The 22610-nt window shown below is 40.4% G+C and overlaps 2 protein-coding genes and 1 pseudogene across 2 annotated transcripts; 2 read left to right on the top strand and 1 right to left on the bottom strand.

Moving 5' to 3' along the window:
* Positions 1–1152: 1152 nt before the first annotated feature.
* On the top strand, positions 1153–3252 carry LOC126625075 (transcription factor MYB86-like). The gene is made up of 3 exons (XM_050294147.1): positions 1153–1740; positions 1855–1984; positions 2141–3252. Exons 1-3 carry the CDS (start codon positions 1608–1610, stop codon positions 3000–3002), a joined length of 1125 nt encoding a protein of 374 aa, XP_050150104.1. The 5' UTR covers positions 1153–1607; the 3' UTR covers positions 3003–3252.
* A 5992-nt stretch (positions 3253–9244) lies between these two features.
* LOC126626898 (uncharacterized) lies at positions 9245–11554 on the bottom strand. Its single transcript, XM_050296300.1, has one exon. The coding sequence runs from the start codon at positions 11332–11334 to the stop codon at positions 9490–9492; it is 1845 nt and encodes a 614-aa protein (XP_050152257.1). The 5' UTR covers positions 11335–11554; the 3' UTR covers positions 9245–9489.
* A 3595-nt stretch (positions 11555–15149) lies between these two features.
* LOC126625599 (uncharacterized) lies at positions 15150–16573 on the top strand (annotated as a pseudogene).
* Positions 16574–22610: the final 6037 nt, after the last annotated feature.

The following is a 22610-nucleotide window of genomic DNA, read 5'->3' as shown; positions in this document are numbered from 1 at the left end:
TAGCTACCGCCAAGATTTTTCTAGTCCGACTTAGGTAATAATTTGTTTTTTATATAGTCAAATATATACACAAATGGAACCCACAGTTGATGCTCTGGTATACTGTCGGCGAACTTTATATATTTATCCTGTAAATATTTATACAAAAACCTGAGTCATATTATATAATTTTCGAGTAATACTGCTTTGGTGGTAGTTCGATAAGATTAATTATTTTCATTTATAATTTCGATTTTGTCTTCCAATGCAGTATACTGTGTACAGTAGCTGGCAAGCATGGCTTAAATACTTTTTTTATGCAAATTGATCAAATATGAATATGTTCCAAATTCAACAACAAATGGGAGAAGAAAGTATATTTGATTTCCCTTCTGAAGAAATTAATCGAACTGTAATCCTTGTATTTCTATATACAAGTATTGATTCTTTTGGTTCAAATGGGTATATAATATCATATACCCAAAAAAAATGTTGGTGTAGGGTTTGAAGAAAGTTCAAGTTTCATCATAAAACTAATTGACAATATAAGTAATAGTCCAACTATTTCTTTTTCCCAATGTGGGATTGATGCCCTCAACACATCTATTCACGTGTGATGAATTTTCAAGTCTAGCAAGTGGATGACACAAATCGGGTGACTTTTTGGAGTACGTGTGGTCGTTGGGCATCACAAGTGGGACAACATGCTTTGATACCATGAAGAAATGTGGGGTTCCACCACCATGAAGAAATTTGAGGTTCCACCATAAAATCACTAAACAATATGAGGAGTAGCCCAACTACTTATAAACATATGCAAGGTCTCATTTTCCTGATTTGAAATTAATGTTCTCAACAGTGTTTGACGAACTGGTAAGTGCAGTATGTCTATCTCCTTTCACCAAAATTCCAATCTCATCTTGTAACTAAAATAATTTAACATACCGCTTTATGAAAAAAGAAACTAAGGGGTTAAAACTTAAAACTACTCATATACATACATAGTAGGTGAGACTAATTAAGTGCAATATTATGGATTGTTACACTAAACATACATACATACATACATACATACATATATATATATATACATATATATATATATATATATATATATATATATTTGCACATGCCCAATTAAGTCAAGGTCCAAAGGGTCTCCTATTTGTGTAAGCAACACAAAATTAAAGGACAACTCCTTTTGAGTTTATGAGGTTTTAAACCTAAACAACTTTTTCTTTCATATGTTTTTATGAGTCCTATACATATAACTGTATTTTTCCCTCATTTATATCACTTTTTTCTTGCAACTTGTAGAGATAGAGATATCTTAAAAACCAATCCAGTCCATTGTAAAAGCAGCAGCACCAGATTTGCGTAAAACCCACTTGATTGCTTCAACTCTCTCTCTCTCTCTCTCTCTCTCTCTCTCTCTCTCTCTCTAACTTGAATTCTAAGTATGATTTATACCACTTTTCTTTAAATCATAAGAAATTACTCTTAAATTTCCTCTCTTACAACAACACAGACATATATTCTCAAACCCCATGTCCGGATTGTTGCTGTGATCAGCAGCTAACCTGCTAGCGGCTTACTATTTTCCAGACTTTCATCAGCAAACACGAAAAATGGGACGCCATTCGTGTTGTTTGAAGCAGAAGTTAAGGAAAGGCCTCTGGTCACCGGAAGAAGATGAGAAGCTCTTCAACTACATCACTCGATTTGGTGTTGGCTGCTGGAGCTCAGTCCCAAAGCATGCTGGTAATTCCCCAACTCACTTCAACTTTGCATTACGAAGTTCAGTAATCGAACACTTCATCAAACGTTTGATGCATATATTTGTTTCTTTTTGTTCTTTTTTGGGTTTTTCATCAGGTTTGCAGAGGTGTGGAAAGAGTTGCAGATTGAGATGGATAAATTATTTGAGGCCTGATTTGAAGAGAGGAATGTTCTCACAACAGGAAGAGGATCTCATTCTTAGTCTTCACGAAGTTCTAGGCAACCGGTAACGCTTTTAGCCACCTCACTCTGTGCCACTGATATCCGTGTTTATTGTCAAATTTTCTTGTCGTGTCGATATGGAGCAATACTATAATCAACGTTTTAAAACCCTAATGATGTAATTAATAGTTTATGCTACTGAATTGTGAATTTTCATCAGGTGGGCTCAAATTGCAGCACAATTGCCAGGAAGAACCGACAATGAGATAAAGAACTTTTGGAATTCATGTTTGAAGAAGAAGCTAATGAAGCAAGGAATTGACCCAACCACCCACAAGCCACTAACTGAAGAAGAACTGAAAGAAAAGAAGAACATTGATTGTTCAGACCTAAAAGAGTCTTTGCCAATGCCAGAGCTTCCAACTATGCCAATAACCATGGCTTCCCAAGGCCCAACATTTCTTCTCAATGATTCAAACTACTATGATGGAAATGGAGGAGTCCTCAACAATCCACAAGCCTCAAGAGCCTTTGATTCTCTATCTTATTTCGAATACCAATCCGGTTTCGAGTCATCATCAGCCTATAATTCAGATCTTGTTGCCACTCAATACCACCATACCAACATTAGACCTTATGAGTCAAGCTCAAATTTTGGGTTTACTTCAATGCCAAGTTTGGCAAATTCAGACCACGGAAGCATGTCCGGCACAGATTTTTCGGACAATTCAGCTTCGAGACTCAGCTCATTTTTCATGAATGAGGTTAAGGAAAGCTCGAGCAATAGCTCGAACGTCAGCAGCTATGCAGCAGGGTATCATATGACCAGTAACAACGGCAACAACACAATCGAAAATGCGGCTTTTTCATGGGAAACAGATAACAAACTAGACTCTTTGTTTCAGTTTCATGTCAATGGGATAAAGTCTGAGGAAATGATCAAACCCACTAGTTCTTGGCAACAACAAGGGCAGCTTGTTGATCACCATGCTCAAAATTCAGTAGATTTCAGTAGCTATCCGTTAACGTCGTTGTCAGAAGATCTAACAGGTGAAAATTTTGATGTTTTCCAGAATATTTGAAAGTTGTAAATTCATTTTTAATTCTTTGGGTTTTTCATGGGTTTTTAAACAAATACACATCGATGTTGATAGTAACAGGGGAATTCATACTGATGAAAAAAAAGGGTTTGAGATATTTGAGGATATTTTTTTTTCACTTTTTATTGACAAGGTTGTTAAATTGTAATCTGCAGAATATTCTGTAATCTGTATTTTTCTGTTTTCCTTTTTCAGAAAAAAAGTTGAAATAAGATGATCATGAGTGTAATTAGTTCTTTTTGTGGTCCTAATCTTTCCTTGTTGGTTAACTAATTATCATTAGAACTTGCTGTTTTCGTGTCTCTGTTTTTTCTGCTTACCACAAAAGTGCTTTTCGAGCGGCCAAAACATAGCTATGCACCAAACAGCTGCAAACTAATCTGATTTTTTATTATTAACCCCATGACCAAACGATAGCTCATTATTGATGCTAACCTGTATGAACTAAACGTGCGCGTATAATACACATGTACAAATAAGTATGTCTATATATATGTATACATATTTATATAATGTGTGTATGAAATTAATTCAGTGTAGGTGTGTGTGTGGGGTTGCATTGAGATTGTGATATATTTCTTGAAACGCTGGCAGAGTTTTAAGAAGATTAGGCTGGGGCCTGTATATATATACGCAATATGTCAAGGATGCTGATTTTCTAGCCTTCAGTCGCATCCCTCCAAAAGGTTTAAATTGGCTGGCCTCTCTTACATTATTGGAGAGACATCTAGAATGAGAGTACACATATAAACTGTCATGTAATGTGTTATCAATATATTATGTTATGAATATATTTTAATTATGATTTTAAGAAATCCGTCGTCACTTACATTATAACACACACGAGTTAGTAACGGTGTGGCAGTCACTGCAAAAATCATTTTGCATTTAGAGTCTCTCGGGTGAAAAAAAAAAGTCTAAATTGTTTAAAGAACGAAAACGATGATATATAGTGGGAAGCTTTCACAAAGGGCACCATATAACTTTAGGAAGATGCTAGTCAGCGCCGGCCATGACTTCCAAAGTCTTGCATATGCATGGAGCCCATGCATATATATAAGGGCTAATTTTGACTTCAAAATCTGAGGGGCAAGGCACATATGCCTGGTCAAAAATAATATGTAGAATGAATAATCCCTTCTCAAATAATTCTCTATAGTTTCCCCTATTTTTGTAGGTACACAAGATACCTTAACCCTAAACACCTTATCCGTAGGCCATACCATTACAGAGTACGTACTCAATCATATAGCCAATAGTGGGTCACGAAAAATGATCATAGAAAGCTATCAATCTGCTCTATATGAAGAAGAGCTAGTGTTTGGTGTTACTCTTTTGGTTACGTTGGACGGTTTCAAATTTTGAACCGTGAAACTAGTATGTTCTTACCAATCATTTTATATTTGTCCTTCATCACTAGGCTAATTTGATAGCGTGTTTACGAACCCGTAACCGGAATCAAAATGGGAATTTGAATTCTGATTACGGGGTATACCTTCATTTGCTAAACTTGGGGAGTAAATAGAAAGGTGGGGGTGGGAGTGGGACTCACAAAATAAGGAATTCAATTCCGGGTGTATAGGGAAATTCGGAATCCATTTTTCTTACTCATTTTGCCCTTAAATATTTACTATAATTCCATTTTTGCCAGCCACATTGTCCACTGTCTAGCAAACGACCTCTTTTGCTGGACTATTATTCAAAAGGAATCCGATTCTGACTCATTCTCATTCCAACTCCTCCTTAATTCAATTCTTCCTCACTCCAATTCCTTCTATTTTGATTACGCTTACGTAAATAAGCCATCAGTTAATGTTCAACTACTCATGTTTTAACCAATTGGTTCCTCCATTAGTGTAATCTTCCAAAACTTCTAAAACCATGCATGCATAACTCATGACATATAGTGTGGGCTAGCTTGTCCCGTACTAAAAACTATATGGAAGGAAAACGAATTGAGAGGTATTGAGGAGCAATAACTCACACAAGACTATATGAATATAGTGCTGTGTTACCTAACAGATACTGGCCGTGACTCCTTCCTGCCCCATGATTTAAAACATGCAAAGAAAAATCACCCTCGTTGTGGTGACAGTAATTAATTTAATACAGACTAAACATCAGTTATCATTGATTAAATATTCTTTTCTCTTTTCTTTCCTTTCCTTTTTCTGTTATGTTATAATCCATGAGATCACAGCTAAGCTGAAGTTGCTTGCTTCTTACTCCTGATCTAAACATCTAAGAGCATAATCACCAAGTCCAAACATTAATCAATTGTTAGGTCAGTGATTATAAACAAATCACATCAAAACGAACTTAAGAATGGTATAATTAGGAATTACATACGATCTACCCCTACTTTTTTATTGAAATATATATAAGCATACATGTATCTGTGCAAGAATCTTGTAACTTAAGCCGTTAAAAGTATTTATTTTTGTATTTGTTGTATTGCGTTTGTATTCTTTCTCTCATTACTGCTTGTATAATATATATATATATATATATATATATATATATATATATATATATATATATATATATATATATATATGCAAAACTAAATGCTGAAGTGAACCGACTGCAGATATGGTGAAAAAAAATATCAATGCATGCATGAACCCAGAGAAACGAATGATGGTCTTCTTGTTGCACTTTTTCTCTTCAAGTAAAGATGAAAAGAATTAAAAATTCAAAGATGCCAAGTACTACTGCTAATGTAGTGTACTGCTCGACCTTTTGGTCAAACAAAGAATTGTTCATTTGAACTTTGGAATTCATGCTTTAGCTAATGAGCCCTTTGAGACCAATATTAGTACGAACGGCACCCGACAAGGTGGGTGCTTGCTTTTGTGCAAGTAATTGAGTCATAATCGTGACATGTTTTACACATTCATCTGGTGGGTTTTGAATATTTCTCTACAGAGCAGAAATAAAAGCACAATTAGGTCAAGGGTTTGAGCTTTTCTACTTGATTGGCCTGTATTAGCACAAATTATGATGCCTCCGGCTAGTTCAACATTTTTCAGGAGCAATCTTTGAATCTGGTACACAAAATCTTTGGAAATCCGAAAATGTAACACTTTTCACTTGCTGATAGAGCTTCCCAGATGCATGCATATATCTGGCAGAGTTTTATCAGCCATTGTAGCTTATAATTAGGATGGTGTTATCCACACATCCCTTGTTACTTTCCACATATCCACTTAATTTTTGGTTGTCGGATCGAATGAATTCAAGATGATCAATGAACAAAAATTAATTAACAAGGGGTATGTAAAAGTTAAAAAAGAATGTATGGATAGCACTACCCTATAATTAAGCTCCATATTAATTAAACGAGGCATTTTTATAATAGTTTATGGTCTAATAATGGACGGATGTATTTGTTCAAAAAAAATAATGGAAGGATGTATAGAAATAGTGGTATATCCAGTTCACTCATATTATATATAATGCATGAGTTGGTTATTAATATTGTAACTTGTGGTTATACATGTGTTACATTACGTACGTAAACCCTAGTATAACCATATATATTAATATTGTAACACGTGGTTATGCATGAGTTGATTATTAATATTGTTGCATGCTATAATGCATAAACACTTATGAATTCATTAATATTAGAGTTAATTAAATTTAAACGCTCAAAATTTTAATTTCTTTTATTAAACATCTATACCTTTCAAAAATAATAATTGTATTTTTTAAATTAAAATTTTACATATTAATTTCTAAATTTGTCCTTTTAATTAGTTGAGATAATTTGTTTTTATCCGGCCATTTTTTTTATTCATGTATTTTAGGAGTTGTGGACTCTTTTTTAGGAGATAATTTTGGTTTTATCGCTCAACATATTTATCCAATTATCTCTTTTAATTTTTGTTTTCGTTCAAAACATTTTTTTATCCTAAAATTGAAAAAATAAATGAAATGATGGACGCTTAGATTTTTTTTGTTTGTTTATTATTTAGTATACTTTTTGTTAGATACTTCTTGTTAGATAATTATTTTGTATACTTTTAAATTTGTACATATTGTTGATTAGTGATAATGGTACGTTTATTGTTGGTTATCATATATTGGTTTTGTATTGATTGGTACGTTTGTTTTTAATTTTTGGGTGTACATGTCGTTGATTAGTATGTTTAGTTTTAGCTTTTGGTACGTTTTGTTTTAGCTTTCGGTACGTTTAGTTTTAGCTTCCGGTACGTTTAGTTTTGTTCTCGTTGATTGATAGGTTTTTTTTCACGATTTTGTTACGGTTGTTTTTTTTTACATTATGGATTGTACCATTTAATATCATATGGGTATGATTAATATTATACATATCGTTGATTGGTACATTTACTTTTGTTCTTCAACGTTGTTTACTAGTACGTTTATTTCCGGTTTTAGTAGGTTTGTTTTCATACATATATTTTTTATTGGTATGTTGTTATTAGTCTCGATGTTATTTTTTTATATGAATTACTACAAAATTTTATATATGGATTACTACAAATATCTTAAATGGTATTTTATTTCTTCATTGAAAGGTAAAAAAAAAAAAAATCAAAGGGCAGGGTATTTTATTCCTTAATAAATTGTAGATAATTTTTTTTTTTTTTTTTTGTATAATTATCTTTAGAGGGAATCAAAGGAGCTAGATTGTAGGAAATTTGTTTCAATATCTCTGCATTTTTTTTTCCTGACGTGAAGAATTCAGGCAGTGGTAAGATCTGTAATTTTGGTACAAATAAAGGATAGTTATGCTGTTGGAGACTGCAATTACATAGACTACACAATTTGCAGTTTGGCTGATGAGTAATAGTAATTATGACAGGATTAAGATTCAACTAATTAATAAATTAGAACATAAAGTGCCTATTGCTTGCTTAATTCTAAAGCTTCATCATGTTCATAACTAGCTTCTCATCAAAGATAATTAACCTAAAATTAATCTCTGACGAGAGCCAGAGAAAGTGGTGGTTTAATGTCTCTATTGGTTTCCACTTTCATGGTTTGAATGGAGGAGCAACTAATGACATGCTTAATTATTGTCATTAGTTGCTTAATGACATGCTTAAGGTGGCTTAGAAATTAGAAAAGATGTCCCTCTCAGTTTGAATAATTTGGTTATTTCTAATCAATTGCTGTCAAGAATTAAGGACTCATTTGGTGAACTGGATGAGATTGAGTCTCAGAGAAAGGATTGGATTGACAGGAATTGGTTAGGCAAGAGTTTTAACCCGTATATATGGATAGGTTAGATACCTCACTTTATTGTGTATTCATAATCTATCTTGTCCAGTCATGTCCAGCAGTCCATCTCACATTTTGACACAACAAACAGCAAACTTAACTTAAGTTTATTTTAATTGATCACAACCTATCATAACCAACCCAGAAATGCCATGGGGAGCTCTTTATAACCAATTTTTCTTTGTATAACAAAACTACAAATTCGACCCAAAAAAATATAAATTAAAAGCCCAAAAAAGTGCAGAGAGGCCATGAGGGGCTCTAACAACCTATTGGTCCTTATATAGCTCTTTGGTCCTTTGGATTAGGAATTACTGGTTTCATTTGGGTCTTTATCATTACGTTTTTTCATGAAGGGTTCCCTTTTACTTGCTGAGAGGTGATGAAGCTGCATTTCTCTTCATCCCTGCAACTGAAACCACAAAAGGTTGCCAAACACCCACATCAGAACTCAAGCTAGTAGAAATACTAGGGTATTTTGGCCGTTCAACGTGTTAGGTACTTGAAGAATGTTATCGCCATCGAGAAAATTGTTACTGATCCCGTCCAGGGGCGGTTTCATGCCGTCTCATCATCATACGAGAGTGACAGTAGAATTAAAGAGCTCAGGGAGGTAAGGCAAGAGGATCATGCTATGTGCCAGCCTAAAAAACGAGTGCCTTAACTATAATATAAGTAAAACATCAGCATATATACAACATAGTAGAGAACATAAAAGAGTACCTACCTCTTGGCTTCCAGAGAAATTCTATGTACATTTGAAGATCTAAAATGTATCGAAAGCTTTCAGAAGCTCCAGATTATGATCCAAAATAACAAGTACTCGAAACACATCATTCCATTTTTGTCGATGCCATACCAATATAGAACAGAGATTACACCTATGCATGTCCCACACAACCATTTATATCGACAAGACGAATGAACATTGCATAGGCAGTTTTGGAAGACGGGAAGAAACAAAAGTTTGATGCTTTATCGAAAGAAGAAGATACCTTCAAATTATGTGCAACAGATTGCTGATACATGCCTAAACATCCACTCATCTTGTAAAAAACAATAGCTGACACAGTAGGGTGATCATACATCTATGATACAAAATTACAAATAAATATTTCGTGCACCATTCAATTTTGGATTTGTTATGGTGGCGATAAATCAATTTGCTTCTCTATGTTACAAAAACAGGATAAACTCACATGACTGAAACTGCAAGTGCTTACGGTATGAAGGTTTGCCTGTGGGGATGAGCTCCAGCCTGATAAAGTGTGAGATTGTGTATGGCTTTGGCTAACAAATCCCTCAAGTCGGGATATTGAGCTACAAGATATCGAGCTCCCCCCTCAAGAGTATTCAATGCCCGCGCTTGTTCAAGAGCCTTGCTATTGCCAACATGCGATGCTAGATAGCATAGTAGTACTAAACAATTGACATGACCCCGTTCACTAGTTCGATCAGTTGTCCGTAACAATCTCATCAGAGAAGGAACCCCATCAAACTCAATAATCGTCTTGGAATGCTCCACGCAATTGAAATTATCTGTACACACAAACTTCCCTAATGCAATGGCAGCCTCAATTGCCACATCGACATCCGCACTGCCAAGCCGGGCAACCAGAGGACCAACTATCCGGGTCTCCCTAGCCGGGAAAGTTCTTGCCAATGACCCAATTGCTTTAATGGCAGGAATTTGCAATTCCTGATTAGCCTCTTCCTGAATCACTCTCAAAAGCTGATCCAAAATTGCCTTTGCTGCTGGAGAATTAGGCTTAAAAGCCGCTCTTCTAAGGTCGGGATTGGACTCTGCCACCACGGCTATTTCCATCACAGTCATCAAGCAATTCAGCTGCAACTCCCCTGCTTCCTTCTCAATAATCTTTGCCAAACAAATCAACCCTTTCGTCTCTGTAACTTTTCGACTATTAAACAAACACCCTTTACACAGTTTCCACAATGCCTTGGCACAGCCGGCTTTCAGCTCAAGCTTCACCTCAGGATTGGACTCCGCCTCTCTCTCCCTCTCTTTTCGATGATGCCCGCCACCTCTGCTACTACCATCCGAATGATAATGATTCGAAAAGGATGACAAACGGCTATTCGGATTCAAACCATTTACAGCTAACTGCTTATTAATCTGAACAAGATTATGAATGCTAGGCTTACCCGATTGCACCTTCGGATCATCCAGAACCGTGTCCATTGCCAGCAGAGACACCAAAGGCCTAATCACATTTTCTCTGCCTAACACCTCCTGCGCCACCGTGTCAAGCTCCGCCATTTCCGACACCAATCTCACCACGTACACCTGAACCCTCATCGGGGAATCGCCCAAAACCGAGACAACAACGTTAATTCCCAACAAATCGATTATAATTCGGACCCTTTCTTGATCAGTGGCGATGTGAAACAGAGCACTGGCGGCGGCGATTTGGGCGTCAGGAGAAGACCCTTCTTTCAGAAGCTTTAGCAGCGGCGTCACGCCGCCTTCGTCGACGATTATCTTCTTGTTCCGGTCGTTGTCCCGAGCGAGTGAAACAAGCGAGTTAGCCGCCTCGACTCGGTCCCTGAGTTGACCCATTTGAATGGTGGCGATGTATGACCAGACCCAGCTGAGTATCGGGTCGTTGCTGGCGATCGGCGGCAGGGAGAGGTTGGCGCCGTCAGACTCAAACACCGAGAGAAGCCACTTCATGTCTCCAATCGAAGACTCCAGAAGGCTCGACACTTTTCTGAAATCAGCAGTGGTGGTGATGGAGAAGACTTGCCGGAGGACCCCACTGTGCTTGCATTTCCGGACCAGGGTCAGCGCCCGGTCAAGGTTCTTCGCCACGTCGGCGACGATTCGGCGGACTGGGCGATCGTAGAGGGACTGAGTGGCGGCGGCGATGCGGACGGCGGATCGGAGCATTTGGGAGAGGCGGTCAACCTGCTTGGCAAGGTCGGCGCAGTCGAGTTTGGAGGACTCGGCTTCCTGGGCCGATTTGATAACGCGATCGGCGAGGAGGATCGGGAGGGAGAGTTCGTCGTGGAGGGTCCTTTCGTCATTTTCTGGGTTCGCCGCCATGGGTGCGAGGGGAGTGGGAAGGGTGGAAGACCTTAGGGAGACCAGAGGAGAAGGAGGCAGAAAATCTAGGAGGTCTGGCGGATGCAGAGGTTGTTGGGGGTTTTTGAGAATCTGTGCCGGCCAAGATGCTCGAATTTCAGAAACGAATAATCGGCGACACGCCAATGAATGGATGGTTGTGATTATCGAGAGAGGATCCTCGTCCCGTATCTTTCTAAATTTTTTTATTTAAAATTAAATATAAACAGTCCTTATTAAAAAAAATTAAATATAAACAGTCCTTACTAAAAATAGATCGCACGATATACGATTGATTGGAAGATACGAATCGATATACGATAAACAGATGTGATTGAAAGATAGGAATCCTTATAAAAAGGACCTGACGAGGATTCTCCTAGGTGATTATCCTCATCAGCATCTGAGGATTCAAATTCTTTTTATTTTTTAATTGTTTTTAATTTCTCTGGTTTTTTAAATATAATTGAATTTATACAATTTTTTTTTTGTTTCTTACACGTTATTTTTTTATTTATTAATCTTCTTTAATTCATTGACTTTCACGTTTAAAAATTGAGAAAGATGTGTAAGGAAAAAAGAATAAGTGTGGAGAACACAACCCGATAAATAATTTCACATTTCTCTTTATTTTTTTATAAGATTTTGTTTTATTAGCAAAATTTGGTGTAGAGGAGGAGAGGAAGGAAGCTCGAGATGTTTACTGTTTTTCTATTTTTATTATTTTTTATATAACTATATGTTGACCCTAAAAACTACCAAGCCTACATGGCGCGCAGGCCGAGTAATTAGTAAGCTAACTACGTCATTCAGTTGTATGCGGGGCGTGCCAACTCGCGGTCGAGCTCGGTCAAGGAGTAAGATTTGTTGATGTTGCGTTGGGTGCGTTGCTGACTTCTCGATCTTGCAACTGCGGCCGAGGAAAGAACATTTTCAGCCTTTGGGTTCTAGAGCCTGAAGACAAGGCTACTAATTATGCGAAGTTCACAAATCGTCAGTGCTGGATTCGATCACAGTGATTATATTTGTAAGAGTATAAACACGCAGAATCAACACTAGAGTATAGGGACACAAGTACTTAAAACAAATATACGTCTTGATTGTGAAAGTGGTTTGGCCATCAGAATGTCGAACTCTAAAACCTACTTGCGAATAGCCAATCATAAACAACTCAGCATTTGATGTGCCGAGCCCAGTAACTCGTAACACCTCACTTCGTCGAAGAGGCTACTGAGATAACCTTTGCTGATAAGGATTCGAAAATCCTTCTCGATCGAGACTTGGATAGATAACCAGTCGGCCTTGTCGCAGTGCTGTTTATCCAAACTGAACGTGCTTCACGGTCGGCCGATTCTACGGCAACAATGCTGTTTATCCAAACTGAAGATGTTCGCCGGTTGCCTTCACAGTGCTATTTATCCAAACTGAAGCTGTGTTGGCGAAAAAGGAAAACAAAAATCTCAAGGTTGTTGAGATGTTTCGCGTAGAGCGAGGATTTGCACAAGGCAGTTTGTGTGTTGAATTTGAGGGGGTTGTTTCAATGTATTCCTTCCCTATTTATAATAGCCAACCTGTATTGAATCCCAATCATTCTCAGATTAGAACTCTTTTCCCTGATCCAACTTTATCTCGGCCAATCCTACTCCTACTAGAACTTTGAACTTAACTCGTTATCAGGCCGTATTCAATCTCAAATTCCAGCATCCTGATCCTGTCGAAACTCCTTCTCATAATATGACTCATCCACATCCCATAATTCCCCGATGGGAATGGCCAACTTCGACTGCTCGTCCCATGAGTTAGATAACCCCCAACGACACCTACACACGACCTCTGGGCCGAGAAGAATTCTAAACTCGGCCCAACCAACACTAGCCCGAGAACAATTCTAAACTCGACCCAAAACAATATTTTTGGGCCCAAACATTGCCCCCTCGCTTCTGAGGTCGTCGACCTATACTCATTGGTTCGACCCTCGACCTTGAAGAAGTGAAACCGACTCTTGGGAACTACCACCATGCGCACTTATGATACGTAACCCCACGATCTCGATTTCCAAACCGTCATGCCACATGTCAAGCCCTTGGTTACCCTAGCAGCCTTTAATCATGATCGTCGAAAACATGCGACCGCCAAAACGTCTCTCTCACATTACACCCGCCGTAACACGCCATCGTGCGTCGTTAAACCGTGAAAACCTTGGACTTCTCGCCTCGATTTTCTGAGCATCTATAATGATTAGTACCTCTCCCACTTGATTCTACCCTTGATTTTGAAAATCAAACGTTTAGCCTTCCGTCCCAAATGCCTATAAATACCTGGATCCCTTCCATTCGTACCTTACGCTCTCCAAAACCCTTGAAATTTTCTCGCCGCTCTGTTTTCAAAACCTTAAAAAACAAGAGAATCTGAAACTTCCATCTCAGAAATTTTTAGCCTTCATCAATGGCTTCATTTGTCTCAGAACTTTCCCCTGAGTACAACAAGTGCAAGGATTTCATGGATCAACATGCCATCAAGACTCTGCGTTTTGAGGGTAACTTAAACACTACTCACAAAATTTTAGGCCCACTCTTCAAAGACACGGTGTCGTCATCCATCACCAACTTGTTCAAAAAACACTGCTTAACAGGTTTGTTGCAGGGATTCGACTAGTCGATGTGGTGCCAGACAAAACCCTAAGGATCTTGGCCTTCGACTAATGTGAACTGGGTGGCCTAGGTCATACGAATGGAAAAATTCTTCAGTAAAGAGTAGAAGGCTTTTGGTATCCACGACGCTATCAAGCTCTCGACCATGGAAATTTCAATAGATAAAGAACTTCTCATGGCCGCTCTAAGCCTTTGGTGTTCGGCCACCAACACCATGGTCCTTCCATTTGGCCCTATAACTCCTATCATCCTCGACATCTCGGCTATCATCGGAACCCTTCATTCTGGCATTCCGGTCGACGCCACCCTTATTGAATGCCCATCCAATCTTGACCTCAATGCGCTGTTTGACGATCGGAACGTCGAGACGTTGAGCCAAGAAGGTCAAGAGCCTTCAAAAGAAGAGGTTCAGAAATTGCATAAGAATTTTTTGAATTACAATACCCTTATCCTCCATTTTGCTGGTCGAGGGGAGGCGAGTCTACGAAAGGGGGAACACGAAGCCTTCATATTTTACTGGTACAACAAGTTCATCTGTTGTACCAAGTCAAATAAATGCTTGGTTGAGAATATGCCGGTGGCAGAAGCCCTAGCTATTAGTCACTCCCTAGCGCTAAGTCCACCATCCTTGCCAACCTTCTTCGTTGCCTGGCAGAAATGACCATCAACAAGATCGACCCGCACCAGAATGGACATTTCTGGGTATTCCAACTCTGGCTGCAGGTTTATTTCTCCACACTTTAGCCAGAAGTCTCCGGCCTCCAGTCTACTGTAGCGATCGGCCTTCAGTTGACATCCCGACCAGTGCCCCCTCACTGAGCTGAAGAAGTCTTTAAACACCTCTTCGGCCTTGATGTCTTTTCTAATGACGAATTTTTGATATGTCATTGTCAAGAATACCCCTACTCCATCAGACTTCCCACGTCAACTTGGAGTGAAAGTGAAAACGTCGATTTTCGTCAAAACTGAGGGTCGTTCGTGTTAACTCATGACCTTCCCCTCGATTGCGATGTTCACCGAGAAAGTTGGGAAGTCTACCACCCCCATTTTGCCGCCTGACAGCTCGACTACCTCCAAGGTTGCCCGGTGCCTCTACTTTCTTTTCGCTCCCTTCTAAGCCGAGGGCATGTCTCTGGTTCCTCAGAAATGGAGTGTAGAGACACCGAGAAAGAATTTCAGGAACGGTGTAAGAAATTTCACCTTCGACCAGCTGTTCCTGAATCTCTCAGCACCGATACCTTCGGCGACTGGTGGGAAGAATATACTCATAACTTTTTTGGCTTTTCGATCGAGGAAATAGTTAACAAAATTTTTGGTGACCAGCCCAAGAAAACCTCCGCCCCTCAATCTAAAGAGGCGCCCCAAGGTATACCCTTGTTTCTACCTTTATTCTTCAAACATTTGAACGGTTTTACTAACGAGATTTCACTTTCTTAGGCGTTCAGGTACTGAAACATGTGGACCTGGTCGACCCGGCAGTGGTCAAGAAAAAATTGGCCTATTCCTTTAAGAAAACCAAAGTCGCCGCACAAAACACATCGAGCAAACGACCTCACCCGGACGTCGAGACGACAGGTAAAGCTCTCCGTCCCCTAAAACGAATCAAGAAATTGGTGAAGAAGGGAGCATGGAAGATTCATGTTATCTCTAACCACACCATCGAGACAACTGCTCCAAGTGCCTCTCCTTCTGCTCCCGTTGTTAAGGCTTCGGCGGAGAATCGGCCTTCTTCAGCCAGCCTGACAACCCAAGCTCAACCAAAACCTAAAGTCCTCGAGGTCATGGTTGAGCCAGTTGCCGTACTGTCGGTCGACTCGCCTACAACTCCAGGGTCGACAGACGTACCTGTACTAGGGAAGACAACCCCTTTAATTGGGAAGAATCTCCCCAATAATCCAAAACATTCGGCAGTCATCTTAAAAGAGGTATGATTATGCTGTCAAATCCTTTTACTTATTAAGTAAAAAAAGTATTAACATTTTTTGTTTTAAGATGATGAGAGTGACGAGATTCCGCCGACGAGTCACTCTCGACCAACCCAAGCTCCTTCTGTTGATCCTCCCCTCGTGGTTGAGGCTGCCGATCAGGTTGATCCTCCTGCAGCCGATCGCGGAAATAGGCCTATCGTTGAACCTGAAGCGACGTCAGAAACTTCAATTCACCCGCAGGACCAAGACCTTGGCATCCCCTCTCAAGAAGTGACCTCGACTTTTGTAAGACTCGATTACTTTCTCTTGTCAATTTGTTATAACAAGTCTGAACCAAGAAAATATTAAATGTCAGGTGCCCAGTTATTCATTTCACCGAAAATTTTATGTGCCGAAATGTGTTATCTATATTTCCTGGCCACCTCAGTGGCCATCGAACGTAGATAACCTTCATCGGCTGCGTGAATTTAGAAGCAGTCTGAAACATTGGGCTCGGCTATTAAGTTCTTTAGGTTCGAGCAATGAACCTGAAGACATGGCCGAAGTCTCCACACAGTAGGTTTAAAACAAATCTTCCTTGCTACATTCTTTTATGATTTTCCTTGCGCCTAAACTGTTTTCATGTGCAGCCTTTATGGGAAGTTAAGTTTCATGATCTTCTATCAAGCACTTCGGGAGCGGCTGGTCCTTCGGCAGCTATAACTAAACCCGTCGAATCAACTGTTCTTGTTCGGTTATAAGAGCTTTTGTCTCTCTCAGCTTCGTAAGTCCTCGAGCGTAAGGACCTTGATTCGGTGGGTGCATGTCTGAACGAACTTAGAGCTGATAGTCAACTGAGCGTCGAAGCTATCATTCAAGCGTCGTCCGCCTTGGAACGGACCTGAGAATATTTCAGTATTTTCGAGAAAGCTTTTTGGGTTGACGATTACTTGAAAGCTACAACAACTGTTTGAGACGCTATTCGTCCGAAGGTCGAAGTTTTAAAGGTGAAAAATGAGACCCTGGCCTACCTTGACCGTTAAATTACCGAACTTCAAAATCGAAGGTTGGCAATTGCTTCTGAGCTTGCGAAGGATTTTGAGTCAGGCGGCAAAACTTGCCTGACTGAATATGCGACGAGTCAAGCAGCTGAAGATGAACAAGAGGAATCGGCAGGCTGAGGTCACGATAAGCGAGGTGAGATGGTTAAAGCTGAAGGTTGTTCTTAAATATTTTCTTCCTTCATCACCCTAGGATTATTGTAAACTGATCAACCAATGTAGTGAACTTAATGAAATGAAATGAATTTTTATTCTCGTATCTCCTATGTGACTGGATATTATTTCTTTAAAAACCTTCCATTGATTGGCAACTTGTGATACCAGTTCGATCTCTAAAATGGTATGCCTCATTGCCGAGGACTTTATGAATAACGAATGGCCCTTCCCAATTCGGCGACCATTTGCCGAACCTGGGGTCTTTAATTCCTACGGGTAGTACGGTTTGCCAAACCAGTTCTCCTTCGCCGAACGTTTTTTGTCTAACTCGTTGATTATATGCACGCTGGGCGATCTTCTTTTGAGCCACTAATAAATTATAAGCATCAAGCCGAGCTTCTTCTAAATCTTCGAGCTCTTGTCTCATGGCTTGACTGTACTCGACGCTGAACAAACTACTTTGTTTAATTATTCGCAACGAGTTTATACTTAGCTCGACGAATAACATTGCGTCTTGTCTATAAGTCAACGCGTACAGAGTGGTTCCGGTAGCTGTCTATAGAGAGGTTCGATAAGCCCATAGCATTTCGTTTATCTTTAAGTGCCACATGTTTGGCCTCTCTTTTATCATTTTTTCAAGGATACCAATAAGAACCTTATTACTTGCTTCGGCCTGCCCATTCGCCTGCGGGTAGTATGGCGTAGATTACTCGAGTCGAATCTTTAGATTTGTTGCATAGTCCTTAAATCTGTCGGATGTAAAAATCGTACCGTAATCTGTTATGATTGTTTCTAGCACGTCGAATCTAGTCACAATGTTTCCTTCAACGAAACTACAAACTTCCTTAGACGTTAGCTCGGCATATGACTTGGCTTCGACCCATTTGGTGAAGTAGTCTGTTGCAACAAGTATCCATGTATGTTTGGCTGCACCAGACGATGGTGTGATTTTACCGATAACATCCATGGCCCATCCTCGGAACGGCCATGGTTTGGTGACCGAATGTAATGATTCGGCCAGTACTCTCTGTATAGGCTCATGGATTTAACACTGTACACACCCTTTTGCATACTCAATACAATCTTTCAGAATACACGGCCAGAAATAATTATGCCGTCGAAGCAGCCAGTGCATTTTTCGTCTAGATTGGTAAGCTCCGCAAATACCTTCGTGTACTTCTGCCATCGCTTGAGCAACTTCTTGCGGGCCGAGGCACAACAATAGTAACCCATCCTCACATTTTTGATACAGCTCATTCTGGTATAATACGTAGTTTGTGGCATGAACTTTTGTCCGTCGGTTTTGTTTTTCGTTGAGGTTATCAATATATCATATCATCATCATTCTCCAATCGTCTGGTAATGCATCGATTACACAAATCTCAATCATGTCCTTTCGTTCTAACAACGAAGGTAAAGACATGACCCGTGTCCGGATCACACAACCACGTTGGAGAACTTGCTGATTAATCAAGGCCGAATGTGCTTGTCGTGACACAGGTATTTCTCGGCCTAATTTGCCCCCCATGAGTTAGGCTCCGAAAGCTATTTGAGCCAATTCATCAGCATCGGTGTTATGAACTCGTGAAATGTGTTTGAAAGTTACGTCATCGAAAGATTCGGCCAAATAGCTGGCAACCATGTGGTAAGGCGTCAGAGTACAACTCATGCAACGAAAACCCCCGTTGAGTTTATTAATAACAAGTTCGGAGTTACCAAGAACAAGGACACGAGTTGCCCGTAAATCATGCAGCACGCCGAAGCCGATAACAAGGGCTTTGTATTCGGCCTGATTATTCGTACACTCGAAATCAAGCTTGAGAGAAAATACCAACGATTATGAGTGGGGGATTGAATAATGATCCTTACGCCAGCCGAGACTGATGTACTAGAACCATCAAAGTACATCGTCCAATAATTATCACGTGTTTATATCAGGCCGATGTCAATGTCCCAAATTCATACGGGGAATGGTGATGGGCCAAAAAATTGGCTAGAGCTTGACCTTTGCCAGCTTTCTAGGGTACATATTACAAGCTAAATTCAGAATTGGCCATCATCCACTTACTGATTTGGCCCTTTACGATCGGCTAAGTGAGCGTGTAACGAATGACATCGGTCTGGGCGATAACTTGAGTGACTGACGGGAGCATGTAATGTTTGAGTTTTGACGCGGTGAAAAATAAGGCAAGACAGAGCTTCTCAACAGCGGAGTAATTAATCTCTAGTGAGTTGAGGTTTCGGCTAAGGTAGAAGATGGCTTATTCTCGCCCGACGTCATTGTCTTGTGCAAGAAGGCAACCGATGGATTTTTCAGTCGCCAAGATATATAGCTTAAAAGGTTGACTCCGTCGTGGAGGAACGAGGACGGTGGAGTCGTTAGAGAGACTTTGATCTGTGTGAATGCCTCTTGGTGGTCGGCACGTCATTCGAAGGTGTTGAAGTCCTTGAGTTTCAAAAGCATGGAAAAGGCTTTCATTTTCCCAGCTGAGTTAGCAATAAATCGTTGGAGAAAGTTGATCTTGTCGAGCAACGATTATAATTTTTTCTTAGTCGTCGATGGTGGAGCATTAATGATTGCGCGAGCCTTGTTGTCATCTACCTCAATACCACGGTGATGTACGAGGAAGCCTAAAAAATTTCCAGTTGATACGCCGAAAGCACATTTGGCGGGATTTATCTTTAGATTGTGCCGGCGCATATGCAGGAATGCCTGACGAAGGTCATCCAAATGAGTCTGCCGTCGTGCTGATTTAATGACCACTTCGTCGATATAGACTTCGACGATGGTACCAATTAAATCATGGAAAATAGTGTTCGTAACGCGTTGGTATGTAGCCCGGCGTTCTTGAGGCCGAATGGCATGACGACCCATTCGTATGTGCCGAGTACCCCAGGACACCGAAAGGCAGTCTTGTGGACATCAGCCTCAGCAATGAAAATCTGGATATAATCGGCATGCCCATCCATGAAGGATATGATCTCGTGATATGCTGCGACATCAATTAACAAGTCAAAGATCGGCATCGGGTACTCGTTTTTAGGCGTTGCTAGGTTCATATTACGAAAATCGATACAGATGCGTAGGGCACCATTTTTCTTTAGCACAGGGACGATATTGGCCAGCCACTCGACGTATCGAGCGATCCGAATAAACCCAACTTTTAAAAGTTGAACTAGTTCATCCTTTATGCCGAGCTATACTTTGGACGAGAATCGACGATGGGGCTGGTGGAAAGGCTTACAACCAACTTTGATGCGTAATTCATGTTCAACAAGGGTCCGATCAAAACCCGGCATCTCATGGTAACTCCAAGCAAAACAATCTTTAAACTCATTGAGTAATTGACAGAGTTCGACTTTCATGGTATGGACTAACAATGCACTAATAAATAACGACCGATGGTCATCGATCGTTCCGACATTTATTTCCTTTAAAGGGTCCTTAACTTGGGGTTGACTGTCTTCGAGTTCGGCCGGTGCGGCCTGAACTTTATCCAACGATAGTACCGGGCCGTTATCTTCTTCGATCAAAAATTCAATTAAGTTGATGCCCGAATGTGGGTGCTTGGAAATAGCATACCAATGGGCCAGCATGCGTTCCATCGTGGATGAAACCGCGACCCAACACCTCTCGCCTTTGACGTCGATCATCAGTGGTAGGGATCAAGTTGGCCAAGCCGAGTCTTGCCGAATCCTAGTGGACAGTCTCGGCACACCTCGATGGCTTTCTGGACTAAGATCCGAGTCGGTTGTCCATCTTCATTAAAACCCTATAGAGTAATGTAGCTGACGTGATCATCATAATAGCGGGCCTGAATCATGTTAGTTTCAAATGGCTGATTATCGGCTGGGTGAACCACGACCGATCTGCCATCCAAAAAAATGAGAACTTGGTATAAATAAGAAGGGATGCAATTCGTTTGATGAATCTAATCCCTACTAAGAAAAGCATTATATTCGGTCTTGGAGTCGACGATAAAAAATGCGGTCATTTGATTGCGACCTGCAATGTTTACCTCTAAAGGGAGTACTCATTTGGTTTGAGACTTGTCACCGACAAAGCTACTTATGGTTATTCCTTAAAGAATGTGTTTGTCGTTGAATCGTCGTAATGCTTTCATGACGAATACAGGCATGATATTGACCGTTGCCCTACAATCAACGAAAATTTTAGAGATTGGGTAACCTTCAATGTGGGTCGTGACATACAACGATTTTAAATGCTGAAGATTAGCCGAGGAAGAACGGGGAAACAAGATGGCCAGGGCTGTTTTAAGTTTATTGTCGTTGTTTGCTGGCTCATCTTCAGTGGTGGTGACGAAATCAACTTGTGTTGTTTCCTCGATGACCACAACACCATCCAAGGAATTTGGTTGGTGTGTAGTTAGCTGGAATTCAGCAAGTAAAACATGGACCATGTTGATTTTCATATTTTCAAGGACTGATGGGTTCATTGGATCCTGGTCGTCGTTTTCCAGGTCATTGAAGACTATAACATCGTATGTTAGAGCATCACCGACCTGATTATTGTGTGTCTCAACATGTTCTTGCTCTTGTGCCATGTAATCCAGCCTTGTGTCCTTTTGACTGTCATCTTTAGGCCCACATGCACCTGGCGTCTGGTTTTGCCCCTGCAGTGTCTTACGAGCTCGTTCCTCATAGGCGATCCAAACGTCCCTTGTATCTAGGTGGGCGTCCAGACGTGCCACTTGATCTTTCTCATCGGCCGTTAAACTAAATAAGGACCCAGCTAAGAAGACTTCGAAGTGATATCGAAAGTGTTAAAGGTCTTCGAGAGAAAAAGGGAGTTCGGCTATGTCAATGTCCGTGTATGGGTCGACTTCGAAACCGAGAACCTTAGCCTCTCGTATGTGCTGGAATCTAGCTTTCATCGCTGGATCAGTGGTTTTTTGGATAATTTGTTCAGCATCGGGACAAGTTAATGCCAGGTCAAGAGCTTCTTCGCACGCCTTGGGTAAGCCGTATAAGTTGTTGGCATACTATTTCTTGTGAAACTCTTTCATGCATTCCAAAGATTCGCCGAGGAATAGAGGGTGTAGATTCCGCCGAACTCTTATTAGCGGCTCTTTCAAAGGTAACGGGGACAGTTGGCTTTCGGCCTCTTTCTTAAATTGATCGAATCGAGTTTTCATCTTCTCGGGCAGAATGAGGAGTTTAATGCGCTTCTCGGACTCTTCGATGGTAGTTTCGAAGTCGCGATCAGTTTCCTTCTGCCCCTGTAACTCAGCCATGATTTTGGGGTTGGCCGATCATCTCCGCTCCCTACCGCCTCTTTCGGTTGCCATTTAGTGGTCGAAACAGTTTGGGCCACTTGCCGTCGAGCCATGTAATCTATACACTAATGTCGATGTTTCTGAGATTTAGAAAGCGCGGTATACATGCTGGTGGGAGAATTGTAGTTGTACCAACGTTGGTCAAGTGGTTTAGGCGGCCTGAAGGTTTTTGGATTCGCGGATGAG

The sequence above is a fragment of the Malus sylvestris genome, chromosome 6, assembly GCF_916048215.2.
Source record: "Malus sylvestris chromosome 6, drMalSylv7.2, whole genome shotgun sequence".
Lineage (NCBI taxonomy): Eukaryota > Viridiplantae > Streptophyta > Magnoliopsida > Rosales > Rosaceae > Malus > Malus sylvestris.
Note: the sequence above shows the minus strand (reverse complement) of the source record. Positions and strands in the feature narration are given on the sequence as shown.